The following is a 13,437-nucleotide window of genomic DNA, read 5'->3' as shown; positions in this document are numbered from 1 at the left end:
ACAATCCCAGCTGTGGACGGCCGTTTCGAGCTTCTTGGCTCTCATCGGCACAGCGTAGGGATGTGACACGCTCTTGGGTCGGCACAAACATTGTGTCTCTGCAAGACATCAATGTTCCAGGGTGTTAGCAACACCTCTGGAGGCCGCAGTGCAAAGCCAGTAAGTACAGATACAAATACAAAAATGAGCAAATGCTCCATGGCTGCACGTGAGGCATATGTTTACAGTTCAAGCGTGCCACAATCCCAGCTGTGGACGGCCGTTTCGAGCTTCTTGGCTCTCATCGGCACAGCGTAGGGATGTGACACGCTCTTGGGTCGGCACAAACATTGTGTCTCTGCAAGACATCAATGTTCCAGGGTGTTAGCAACACCTCTGGAGGCCGCAGTGCAAAGCCAGTAAGTACAGATACAAATACAAAAATGAGCAAATGCTCCATGGCTGCACGTGAGGCATATGTTTACAGTTCAAGCGTGCCACAATCCCAGCTGTGGACGGCCGTTTCGAGCTTCTTGGCTCTCATCGGCACAGCGTAGGGATGTGACACGCTCTTGGGTCGGCACAAACATTGTGTCTCTGCAAGACATCAATGTTCCAGGGTGTTAGCAACACCTCTGGAGGCCGCAGTGCAAAGCCAGTAAGTACAGATACAAATACAAAAATGAGCAAATGCTCCATGGCTGCACGTGAGGCATATGTTTACAGTTCAAGCGTGCCACAATCCCAGCTGTGGACGGCCGTTTCGAGCTTCTTGGCTCTCATCGGCACAGCGTAGGGATGTGACACGCTCTTGGGTCGGCACAAACATTGTGTCTCTGCAAGACATCAATGTTCCAGGGTGTTAGCAACACCTCTGGAGGCCGCAGTGCAAAGCCAGTAAGTACAGATACAAATACAAAAATGAGCAAATGCTCCATGGCTGCACGTGAGGCATATGTTTACAGTTCAAGCGTGCCACAATCCCAGCTGTGGACGGCCGTTTCGAGCTTCTTGGCTCTCATCGGCACAGCGTAGGGATGTGACACGCTCTTGGGTCGGCACAAACATTGTGTCTCTGCAAGACATCAATGTTCCAGGGTGTTAGCAACACCTCTGGAGGCCGCAGTGCAAAGCCAGTAAGTACAGATACAAATACAAAAATGAGCAAATGCTCCATGGCTGCACGTGAGGCATATGTTTACAGTTCAAGCGTGCCACAATCCCAGCTGTGGACGGCCGTTTCGAGCTTCTTGGCTCTCATCGGCACAGCGTAGGGATGTGACACGCTCTTGGGTCGGCACAAACATTGTGTCTCTGCAAGACATCAATGTTCCAGGGTGTTAGCAACACCTCTGGAGGCCGCAGTGCAAAGCCAGTAAGTACAGATACAAATACAAAAATGAGCAAATGCTCCATGGCTGCACGTGAGGCATATGTTTACAGTTCAAGCGTGCCACAATCCCAGCTGTGGACGGCCGTTTCGAGCTTCTTGGCTCTCATCGGCACAGCGTAGGGATGTGACACGCTCTTGGGTCGGCACAAACATTGTGTCTCTGCAAGACATCAATGTTCCAGGGTGTTAGCAACACCTCTGGAGGCCGCAGTGCAAAGCCAGTAAGTACAGATACAAATACAAAAATGAGCAAATGCTCCATGGCTGCACGTGAGGCATATGTTTACAGTTCAAGCGTGCCACAATCCCAGCTGTGGACGGCCGTTTCGAGCTTCTTGGCTCTCATCGGCACAGCGTAGGGATGCGTATATATACAACGTATATATATATATATATATTATATATATATATATATATATATATATGCCCATCAGGAAGTACCCTTTTTATGCCCCCGTTGTTGCTGTTCTTGGTGACTCGCAAACTAAACACTTACGGTTCCATTTTGACCCAGATCCCGAACTGCCCCAACGATGTTCGTGACCAGGAGCGGAGGCCGCATTGCGGACTTCTTGGAGGAGGTTGACCAGCTACCCCCCAGCGTGCGCGTCGTCGTCCTGCACTGTGGACAAAACGACATGCCATACAGCGACCCCGACTCGGCCATCCGGCACTACGTGCAGCTTCTGGATCACATTCGTTCCCGCGGGAACATCGATCTTGTGGTATGTACTCTTATTCTACCCCGCTCCTTCAACCGCCGTCGATCTTATCCCGACAGGCGCCGTGAGTTCCAATGTAACCCACGGGCGTACGGCTTCAACATGCGGCTGCGAGACCTGTGCAAGCGATCGCCGGACCTCTACTTTCTGGACCACGGCTTTCATCGACAACCCCCGACGAGAGTCCTAGCAGCCGACGGCCTGCACCCTAACTTCGAGGGAGTCCGGCAGATAGCACACCGAGTGCGAACCCTACTGCCCCGGCTTCTACGTCGGCTGCCTGTCCACAAGGAGGGAGTCACAGGGACGCCTGATCCAGTATGGCCTACAATCCAGGAAGCAGCAGCGAGCAGTCGGAGCCACGTCCACGTTCAGAAGAGGTCGAAGAAGCAGGATTGACTAACCGGTGAGTCTGAACCAATTTATCCCGGCGAAACTACTAGCAGTGACACTCAGGCGTTTTTCCAACTCAGAAAAATCGCGGACAAAATTGCGCGCTACTCCTCTCACCTTAATACTCTTGTAACATATGAAAGGAGTGGAAAATGCCCGCGAGGACTGCAGATTCGTAAGATATCTACGTTTCCTCTTAACCAAAACCTTGAAAAAGAGTGGTTATCAACCCTGCACAATACGTCCCTAGCCCTAACCAAAATACTAATTATGCAGTGTCAAGATACAATAAATTCACTGTCAGAGGAGGCAAACACCGTCTCAAACGAAACCACCTTATCTGAGTCTCATAGAGCAGAACTAGACGAGTTCTTTCAAAAGAAACGAGTGAGCCTAAAACTACAGAAAGAAAGAAAGCTCACTCGGGATAACATACAACATCATACCGCCGATAACACCGCCTCAAACGCGCCCAATTTCTTGTGCACTTCTGCCGTAGCCTCAAACCCTAATCTGCAGCACGCCCCTGAAACGCATCTAACTAATAATTCCCCTCCAATGCGTGATGCCGACCGACAACCAAAAGATCGTAACGTTATCAACCTTTCTTCACGTGAACTTACGAACTCCGAACGTTCCCTACTTCGTAAAGGATTATCGTTCTGCCCTAATGATGCAAGAGTGGATGAATACCAGTTACATTTAGATCTTGATAACTTTGCCCGGAGGCTACGGCTTGCAGAATATTTTCATGAAAAGACAGGGTCGAACAGTAATCCGTTTCGTATAAAATCAGAGTTCACTCCAGAACCTAACCGAGATAAAACCCTTGATTTGTACATTAAAACAGTTCAGAAGGATATCTTCCGTGCGTATCAGGACAGCGCCAAACGCAAACTCAGGTATAACCTCACTAAGCAGGAGCAAGAAAGCTTGTCGGCATTAGAGAACGACAAGGATATCGTAATTAAGAGGGCAGATAAAGGAGGCGCGATAGTTGTAATGGATAAACGATCATACGTTACAGAAGGCCTCCGCCAACTTCAGTGCGCGGAATTTTACAGACCTCTCGAAACTGACCCTACCCCCGAAATTAGTGCCAATGTAACCAAAGTCCTAACAAGATTAAAAAAACGCTAAAAAGATTGACGAGAGCTTGTACCAGTATTTACTCCCAAAGGACCCTAGGCCTGGTAGATTTTACATGCTCCCGAAGACACATAAACCGGGTAACCCCGGAAGACCGATTGTTTCCTGTAATGGTACAGCCACTGAGAATCTTTCATCATTCGTGGATCATCTCCTCAAGCCCATCCCGTCTAAATTCGACTCATACGTTAAGGATACCAACCATTTCCTTCAAGATATACGTAAAATAAACGTTCCCCCTAACTGTCTGTTAGCAACCCTAGATGTCACTTCCCTGTATACTAACATTCCTCACTCAGATGGAATAGCAGCAGCAGAGCGTGCATTTAAGAATCAACCCGATCAGGGTTATGATACGTCTGTCCTCACGGAACTCCTGAATCTGATCCTAACATGCAATAACTTTGAATTCGACGACAAACACTACATACAGGTCAATGGTACAGCAATGGGAACAAAAATGGCCCCTAACTATGCAAATATCTTCATGGCATCTTTGGAAGAACCGTTCCTCAGAAACTGTGCACTGAAGCCACTCCTATATAAGCGATTCCTAGATGATATATTCATTATTTGGCCCCACTCCGAATGCGACCTTCAGTTGTTTGTTAACGACTTTAACCAAGTACATCCCAGTATTGAATTTACATTCAATTACTCCTCCTCAGCTGTTAATTTTCTGGATGTGGAAGTTAAACTACATAATGGAACCATAACCACCAGTCTGTATCGCAAGCCTACCGACTCCCAACAATATCTATCGTTCCAGAGTTGCCACCCCAGGCACACTAAGCTAGCTATCCCTTATAGTCAAGCACTGCGTTACCGGAGAATATGTTCTAACGATGATGAACTAGACAATCATCTTGAGAGCCTTGAAGAAACTTTCGCAGATAGAAAATATCCTAATCAGGTCGTAAAAGAAGCCATAGCCAGAGCTAGATCAACCGATCGAGAGAACCTATTCCAAACACAGCCCCGAGCCGATAAGAATTCTTCGGTAAACCTCACTATTAGCAACAACGGTTATGCCCCGGACGTAAACCGTATACTTAAACGGCACTATGCAATCCTCACCCAATCTGATCGTATGAGTCAGGTGTTTCCGGAACCACACCGCGTTACTTATCGTCGAGCAAGGAACATCCAAGACAGACTTGTGAACGCCAAGTTAAACAAGTCCTCGGAACACAACGGTTGTCAACCATGCAACGGACGCAGATGCCAGATCTGTAAATTAATGCAAACTGCTACCAGAGTAGAAAGCACAAATTCCAACTATCGCACAAAAATTAATGGTCTATTTAACTGCAACTCTTCTAACATCCTTTATCTCCTTCAATGTAATGAGTGCAAGGCCCAATATATCGGTCAAACAGCTACATCCTTCCGAATCCGATTCAACAACCACAGGTCCGACGTATCAAAGAAACCTAATCTGCCAGTGTCTCGACATTTTAGTAAACCCGGCCACTCAATTAACGACATAGCCATTTTCGTTCTGCAATCGGGTTTTCCATCCCAACGCCTTAGAGAACAAAGAGAATCGTTCCTGATCTACAAATTTAAAAGGCAGATCAACGAGGACCCCGGCGTCCTCTCAACAGTTCGCAACCTAAATTCCTAATTCTCTCAGAATACATACACTCTTTTGTATCTCTTTCAGACTCCCCGGTTGGTCACCCCAGGAAATCATTGCCCTCCGGCGAAGAACTTGACTGCCTATGATTCATTGTACCCCTTTACCTTTGTTTGACAAAGCACGTGTGCTGCCCTCTCTCCTTGTACATATTCCCCTCTCATTCTTTGCAATTGTCTTGCGTCACCATAGTATCCCATTCCTGTTGAAGACATCGCTGCTGTCGAAACGTCGAATACCCCCTCTTAGTTTTTAATAAAGTCCCCCTTTTATTCCTTATCCTGTAGAAGCACCGTCTCCACTTCTGATCTTTATTGAATACCTTTATTTTTCGTGGTCAACCGCATTCGTTTATTTCAACTTATATATATATAGTGAAAAAAAAAAATCCAGAATCTGCAGCGACGTACACAGAGAGAACGGAACCGCGGCTGGCATTGAGAAAGAACCCAATACCATGATCTTGCTCTTTGATGAGTTCAGCTGAGCGCCTGAAAGGAGAGAGTACCGATGAAAAATGTTACAGACGTTATGTATAGACTCCAAATTCCGCAGAAAGAGGGTGACCTCGTCTGCATACGCAGATACCTTAATTGTGCCATCGCCAAGTATCGGGAGACCCCGAATGCTTTGATGGACGAGAACGTGTCGGACAAAAATGTCCAACGTGAGAACAAAAAGCAAGGGTGACATGAGGTACCCTTGGCAGACGCCGCAAGCCACACTGAAAGGAGGGCCTTCCCGTTCATTGAAGCACAGGCCGCTGATGTGGGACTCATAAATATTTTGTATTACAGAGCAAAACTCACGGAAACCATACAAACCATGACCAACCATATTTGTGAAGGAGACAAAATAAGAACGAATGCAGAACTCTGTAGAAAGCCTTACCTCTGTTATAACCACAGGACACAACCGCTGCCACTGCTCCGACCAGTATACTCCAGCAAGTCGCTAATGCCTGACAAGGGGGGGGGGGGGGGGGGGGGGATATGTTTATTACGAAAAAAAAAAAGGCAGGCAGAAAGGAAAGGTCAGCCAGACAGAAGTCGACTTGCTATTCCTTGTGGAAAAAAAGAAAAAAAAATGAGAAAGAAAAAAAGAGAGAGAAGAAAAGAAACAGAAACAGAAAAGGAAAAAGACGCAAGCGGCAAATAGGCAGCAGGGGGGCATGAGTGCACGATCGCTCAGAGGCAGTCTAGGAGCCTAGAGAGAGAAATATGCAGGCTCTAGTCATCACAGTAGCTGTACCTCCATATGATTGGTGGTTTTGCCAGATATTTCTAGGAAGAGTGCTTATGAAATGCTGAGTATCGCCACAAACGGCCCGTATAGATTGATGAGTTCACTTGATTAGATACCGACGGCTCAAACACTAAATGCGTCACAGTCGACACCTATCAAAGTCTTTGTTTCCTTTCTGAGACGCAGACTGCGCGAAAAGTGTCACGGGGGAATTGACACACGGGGGCGACGGCGTGGGGGAAATGAGACTGGGGAGTTGGGATGGGGAATCGTGCTACACCCTTCTGATGCATCATCAATTAGACTTGGGAGTGTGCTTCTGCAGACACAGCCAACAGGTGCTGTGCGACCAGTTGCTTTCGCATCACGTTCTATATGACTCTTACAGAGCAACGATATTTACAAATCGAAAAAGAAGCTTTAGCTTTAGCTGCTGTATGAGGTCTAGAAAGATTTCAGGAATTTCTGAAGGGACTCTCATTCACAGTCGAAACAGATCACAAACCTCTTGTCACAATGCTTGGTCTAGCTGCTTTAGATTACCTTCCTCCTCGAATTTTGAGATTCAGAATGAGACTGCTCCAATTCCAGTACAAGGTTATGTACGTCCCTGGATCACTCATCGCAACAACAGACGTGCTCTCAAGAGCTCCTTTAAGAACAGTCAGAGTTGACTCAGTGATGGCACATGAGGCTGACTGCCTGTCAGATGTCGCATGCAGGAGCCTCCCAGCTAAAGCTAATTTTCTTGAACAGCTGAGGAAATCCATTCAACATGATGATGAAAGTCAACTGCTTATCTACTATTGCACACAGGGATGGTCTAACAAGAAGGATATCACCCATGTCCTTAGCAGAAACAAACGCGAACACAGCACAACGTAAACTGCCTATACAGTCAACCCTCGATTTATGAACACCCTCGGTTCCCCGAGAAATCGTTCATAAATCGAGGGATTCATAAATCGAAAATTCCGTTAAGTGAGTACTATCGAGCAAATGGAACAGCATTTCCGAGTTGGGACTGTGTTTATAATGCGATATATTGTGTAATTTTGCTTTCGACCATGCCTTCTGCTGTGCCAATCTCACAAAGAACATGTGTTAGCGCATTCACACTCTGTTTATTATGCAATACTAAATTGTTTAATTTGGCTTTGAACCATGCCTTCCGCTGTTAGTTAGTTAGTTCCAGTTCCTATTCCCTTTTGCGACAGGGCGGGCGTTCTAAAAAGAACGCCCGCCGCCTCAGGAAAAAAAAACACGCACACACGATACAAAAAACACTACACTATCTTGAAAATATTGGAAAGAAGAGATGTCAGCACATTCGCACTCAACTGGTCTCGGATTTCCTCTGGGATTTTTAACCTACGTATTATTAATCTCCGGGTGACAGCGGACACCTTATTCACCAATTGAGTCCAGGAACACTTCTGGAAAACCCGTTTGTTGTTCGGATTTCGAGGGGTTAAGAACCGAGGGTGCAATACCTGGAAAACGCTTTGTCTGTTCAGGCGTCATTCAAAAGACCACGAATAATCCCTATGAAGGTTTTCGTTGGCCTCGGAACGATTCGTTCATAAATTGAGGGCAAAAACGCTGGGCAACTGCTAGTTGGTTCCCAGAAATTCCATTCATTATTCGAATATCGAGGTTCATAAAACGAGGGAAAAATGCATGTAAAAAGTTTGGTTCCTCGTGCTAGTGTTCATAAAACGAGGGAATTCATAAATCGAAGGTTCATAAATCGAGGGTTGACTGTATACAAGAAGCCCTTATGCTTTTCGGCATATTGGACACATCAAGGCTTGCTTACAGAACGAGGCGGCATCACACTCAAGGGCTTCCGTTTCTTCATCCCAAAGGATATGAGAAGCTATGTGCTACGATTTATCCCTGAGGGACACTTGGGCATCACAAAGTGTCGAGCCCGTGCCAAGGAATCATCGTGGTGGCCTCGAATATCAAGGGAAATTAAGGAAATGATAGACCACTGTCAGGAATGTGCTCAAGTAAGGATAAACAACAGTCAATCCCTCATCCTGTCTGAAATGCTACAGTTTCCATGCCAGTTGGACTCTACCTTTTTCAACAGAAAAACATGATGTACCTTCTCACAGTAGACTATCGGTCCCCTGAGGTCTTCAGTCTCACCAGTACAACTTTTGAAAGTGTAATTGTGAGACTGAAAAGTGTTTTTGCAAGACATGGCATTCCACTTGGGGTTATCATCGACAACGGACCACAGGTTTCATCAGCATCGTTTGAGGACTTTTTCAAAGAGTATAACTCGCAGCATGTCACATCCAGTACGTACTACCCACAGTCCAATGGTGAGGTGGAACGAATGGTTACAACGATAAAACAGCTTTTCATCAAGAATTCTGAGCCACACATTGCACTCCTGAATTACCAGAATTCTTCTGGACATCTTGAACCGAGCACAGCTCAGTTATACATGAGAAGGAAGCCTCGCACGTCGCTACCTGTGCTCACGCAAAAACTCCTGCCAATCAGCAACTTCAATGCATTAGCGGAAGACCGAGATAGGCAGTACAGAGCAAAGCAGAAGAATAACTATGACAAACATTACAACGCATGTCTGTTACAGCCCCTCGAACCCAACACAGATGTTCGGATCCGAGACATGAATCAAGAGGCTGTTGTCAGGCACCACGCTCCTATGTATAGTCAAAACTTCACATGGTGAACAAGTACGTAGGGACCGGAGACACCTCACACCATTCCAGAAGTTGAGCTTACACTCCACATGACCAATACTCTATAGACTCTACAGGTGCAGACGTGCACGTGGAACCTACAGAGAGTATGAACCAAGCTCCAACTGAAGTACTCATCCCACTAAATGCTTCCACAGGAAGGTCCTGTTATGGCAGACTCTACAAACCCAGAAGACCGCAGAACTTATAAACTCAGAAACGGGGTGTAGAGATTGAAGCCACGTAAGACAGTGGAGTGAGGTCGTGACGAGACAGGCAAGTGAGGAGAGGGAGATGAGGTGAGGACGGGAGGGGAGGGAGGGAGGTCCCCAGTAAGTTCGTGTTGTGCACTCGAAGCTGGAGCTTCATGTAGCTTGCTTATAAGGTGTAATTAACGACATAATAAGCAGTTTATCAACCAAACAATGACGAAGGTTGGAGTCATCAGCTACGACGCTATGAGCGTTTCACACTTGGCACCATTCAATGGGTAATGTATGTATATGTATATATACGCGTTATGTAAGTGCCCCTCTTTTGGTGCACTCAAATCGGGGGTACGACACACTCAAAGCGGCCACTAAACAACGAAATGCAACTTCGGAGCGCTACACTGCTTGCTTGCTGATGGCACTTCCTGTTGTCTGCTCATGCGGTGCACAGACAGAGGACACGTTCGCTTAGTTTGAACCTTGGAAGAGACAACTACGGTTGTGAAGACTTCCCCTTGTAACAGCAAATGAAATGGAAAAGATGGAAATTTGTAACGGATGACATAGGAGCTGTTTACCGTGAAGGGCTGCATGGTGTGATGTCTGCCTGCATTAAAGCTCCGCATTTCCTGCGAATAACTGCCGATATCTGTGTCAAAGTTGTCCACTAATACAAAAGGATGATAACAGTTATAAAAAAATAACTGAAATCTGAGCATTGGGTAGCATAGAAAGTTGTATTTTGCATCTGAGCCCACACTTCAAAGGTCATCCCACCACCGTTCAACAGGAAGAATGCCACGGAAAATCTTTAGAACCCGGGTGCTTGTTGTCTACTTCCATGCACTCATTTGAAATGATAGCTCGAAAAGCGGCACAGAGTTTCACACTCTCAGGTGCAAAAGGGGTGCTTGTGTCGCGTTAGGTGAGTTATGTCTTGAAACACTCGTATCAAGTCAGAAGCCTTGAATGCGTACATCATGAAGCTTTCAGGCCTCCAGTAATACAAGTTGCTCTTCTGCTAATGGAGACATTCAACAAATATGTTTGGGTCCTCACTTCAAAAGAGCAAATCTCTGGGCTTGTTGGGACAGCATGGAGGGACAGACGAGACAGAACATGTCCGTTGTTTCGTCTGTGTTGTGCTCCTGTCTCACGGGGGCTTCACTGTTTCTGTAGCATTTATTGTTATACGATTGAAGCTGGGCAAAACCTCAGTTTAGGATTCATGGATCCTAAAACGAAACTCTCCACATCCACAAATGAAACCCTAAAATCATCAGGTCTATGCTAACATATACAGCTTGCCAGCAATGGCATAGACATATAGCACGAACTACTGATGTATTGATGATGACGTTTCTGCAGCACACTTTTCACGACCAAATCTGCTTACAGACAAATCATGTTTGATGTCCTCCAAGAGTATCGTTGTCACAATACTGTTGCTTTAGAGCAGGGGTCGGAACCGGAACTGAACCGTAACCGAAAACCGTAAAAAAACGTAATTTTTTGCCGAACCGAGCCCAAACCGAACCGTAACCATTTTTTTCTCTCTCCTTGAACGAACCGGAACTGAACCGAACAAATATGATGCGGTAACCGGTTCGCGAGACGGTAAAAACGCCTATACCTTTCCTCTCGGCTGCCGCGCATAAGCTCCCTGCATCGCTCGGAATCTTGCCGAATTTATAGAACAGACAAATTAATAAACTAAGAACTGGTTAGTCCATGTACCTCCTACAGCTTCACCTCCAAAAGGTTCACGACATCCCTGTACATTTTTGTAACTCGAGGTGTAAAAAAAGATGTGCTACACGACAGCTACATTTTGCATTATTGCCTCGGCGGCTTCCTTTCATTCAGCACCGCAGTGTGAATGCGGCGTAAATTTTAATAGTTCACAGTGACATCCACAAGCAACGCAGACCTCTAGCGACGAAGGGAAAGAGGCTGACGTGTGGTCCAGAGCATGGAGGAAGGGAACACAGGACCGGCCTCCCGCCCTCTTTTCAAAGGGGAGCGTGCTGGCCTGCGAATGGGACTCTGAGATACTCCTATCTACCACATGACCGCTTTCTTCGTTTTTTCTTGAGAAATTAGCGATAGCCTTTTGCAATGAAGTTTAAGGGTACGCTGTGCGTCATTTCCCAGCACTTTTCAGTACCGTAAAGGATGATCTGCTGTGAACTGCATGGTTCTCTGTCGAGGGAGTAAGATGTAGGAACGAGGAGCAAGGCGTCGCCGGAACCTGATATTACCTCTCACATGTGATACACTAATTAGCATAGATATAGAGAAGTTACCCGTCAAAGAGAACTCGTTACGAGTTAAGTTACCGTATGAAAAATGTAACTAAGGTAACATCCAAGTTCTTCAGCCTGAAATGTAACTACCACCACTTGCGTCTTCGCGATGCGCACAGTCAGTTTGGACTGGTTTTGACGTAGGGCACGGACGGTCATAGCTAGGTCATAGTAGACGATGAAAAGATAATTGTTCTAAGGCTGGAACATACAATCGGACAGCGAGTCGTCGGAAAGTAGATGCCACCGTGGTCGACCGGTGATCAAGATATGCGTGGTTCAAATCCCGCGCCGCTGTCAGGTTTTTCGATGACTGCCTTACTTCAATAGCAGACGACGTTAACCACCGTGGTCATTACGCTTTTAACACGAGTTCAATCATGTCGGGAATTACATTCTTCAAAATACCTGTCATACACGACGATTTTATTGTTCTGATATATCATCCCTTTTTACACTTTGCGCCATGCAACGACATCGGCACTATTCTTTCCTTCTTTCTTCTTCCGTCCATCTCTTCTATGGCGGTAAGTAAACGAAAACTATGAGTGCCTATTACCTAGCCATCCCTAGTAATGGCAAAGTAGCTTGGACTCTTAATTAGAAGAAGCATTTACTCTTCACTTCGAGGTATTATAAATGTAAAATACACTCGTGAAAGTCCACTTTCTTAAATAAATCGCTGAAAAATCTACGCCCTCAAAATCCCCGCTGCAAAATAAACTACTGGAAATAAACGTTATTTGACTATAAAATGCGCAGCTGCGCGCGGGAAACTGCCAACAGCGAACTTAGAAAAACATCAAAATGCAAACATCGAACTTGAACTGACCTAATAATAAACTAACCAACGTGGTGCTTCCGTTCGCTAAAACGACTTGGACAGATATAGAAAACCCGTGAATTTGCATGCTTAAATAGTGAGATCATGTTTTTAAACACGGCATACCATGTTACGAAGCAATCAAGCATTCTCCTTGATTTTCCTTGTTTCGAGAACGGGAATTTCCATATAGGGGATTTCGTAACTGGGAATATCGAGGTCCACCATGGACCGTACGTTAATTTAAGGGCGACACAACGTTGTTTTCAATCCAACGCACAATTCCAACGTTTTTATGAATATTTCTATCATTAATAATGATGTGTTTTCTGATAAGAGCTGGGAAAATTGAAATATCCAGCTTAAAAGTGCAGAAGACAACGCGCGTATGAATACAGGAAAAACAAAGGCCCGATCTCGAAATTCACGGTCTCGCAACAAAGAAAATGCTCGATTGCTTCGCAAGATGATTTCCCGTGTTCAAAAATCCGATATAACTAAAATATATATATGTATATATATATACAACTCAGTTTTTGATATTTGTGAAAGTAGCGTTGCGAATGAACTGATTATGCACGAATTATTGATGATGCATAATGATTGAAAATGTACAGTCTCGCGCCGGAAAATGCCAACAGGGAACTTAGACTCAAAGACTAGGAGTACCCGAAATCCACCAAAAAGAATAAACTACTCGAGAATAAAAAATTTTTTAAAATACACGGTTAAAAATGAATGTACAAAAATAAACCAGTTACAATCCCCCACTTAAAAACCACCAGTTAAGACTCCACCATTAGAAAGAAACTGTTTCAAAGAAATCTAGCACGACGACAGAATGATACAGGAC

General features: G+C 45.5%; 2 protein-coding genes across 4 annotated transcripts in view; both read left to right on the top strand.

Annotated features, from left to right (window-relative positions):
• LOC135396466 (uncharacterized) overlaps positions 1 to 13,437 on the top strand; it is a 141,140-nt gene that overhangs the window by 4,533 nt on the left and 123,170 nt on the right. For 2 of the 3 annotated variants that reach the window (XM_064627454.1, XM_064627451.1), the window contains exon 1: positions 12,274 to 12,288. The exons of the other annotated variant lie outside the window; for it this stretch is intronic. The gene's annotated coding sequence lies outside the window, so the exon portion shown is untranslated. Of the gene's footprint in view, positions 1 to 12,273; positions 12,289 to 13,437 lie in introns of those variants that run through there. 3 annotated transcript variants of the gene reach the window in all.
• On the top strand, positions 8,625 to 9,233 carry LOC135398388 (uncharacterized protein K02A2.6-like). The gene has a single exon (XM_064629797.1). The coding sequence runs from the start codon at positions 8,625 to 8,627 to the stop codon at positions 9,231 to 9,233; it is 609 nt and encodes a 202-aa protein (XP_064485867.1).

The sequence above is a fragment of the Ornithodoros turicata genome, chromosome 6 (genome assembly GCF_037126465.1).
Source record: "Ornithodoros turicata isolate Travis chromosome 6, ASM3712646v1, whole genome shotgun sequence".
Taxonomy (NCBI): domain Eukaryota; kingdom Metazoa; phylum Arthropoda; class Arachnida; order Ixodida; family Argasidae; genus Ornithodoros; species Ornithodoros turicata.
Note: the sequence above shows the minus strand (reverse complement) of the source record. Positions and strands in the feature narration are given on the sequence as shown.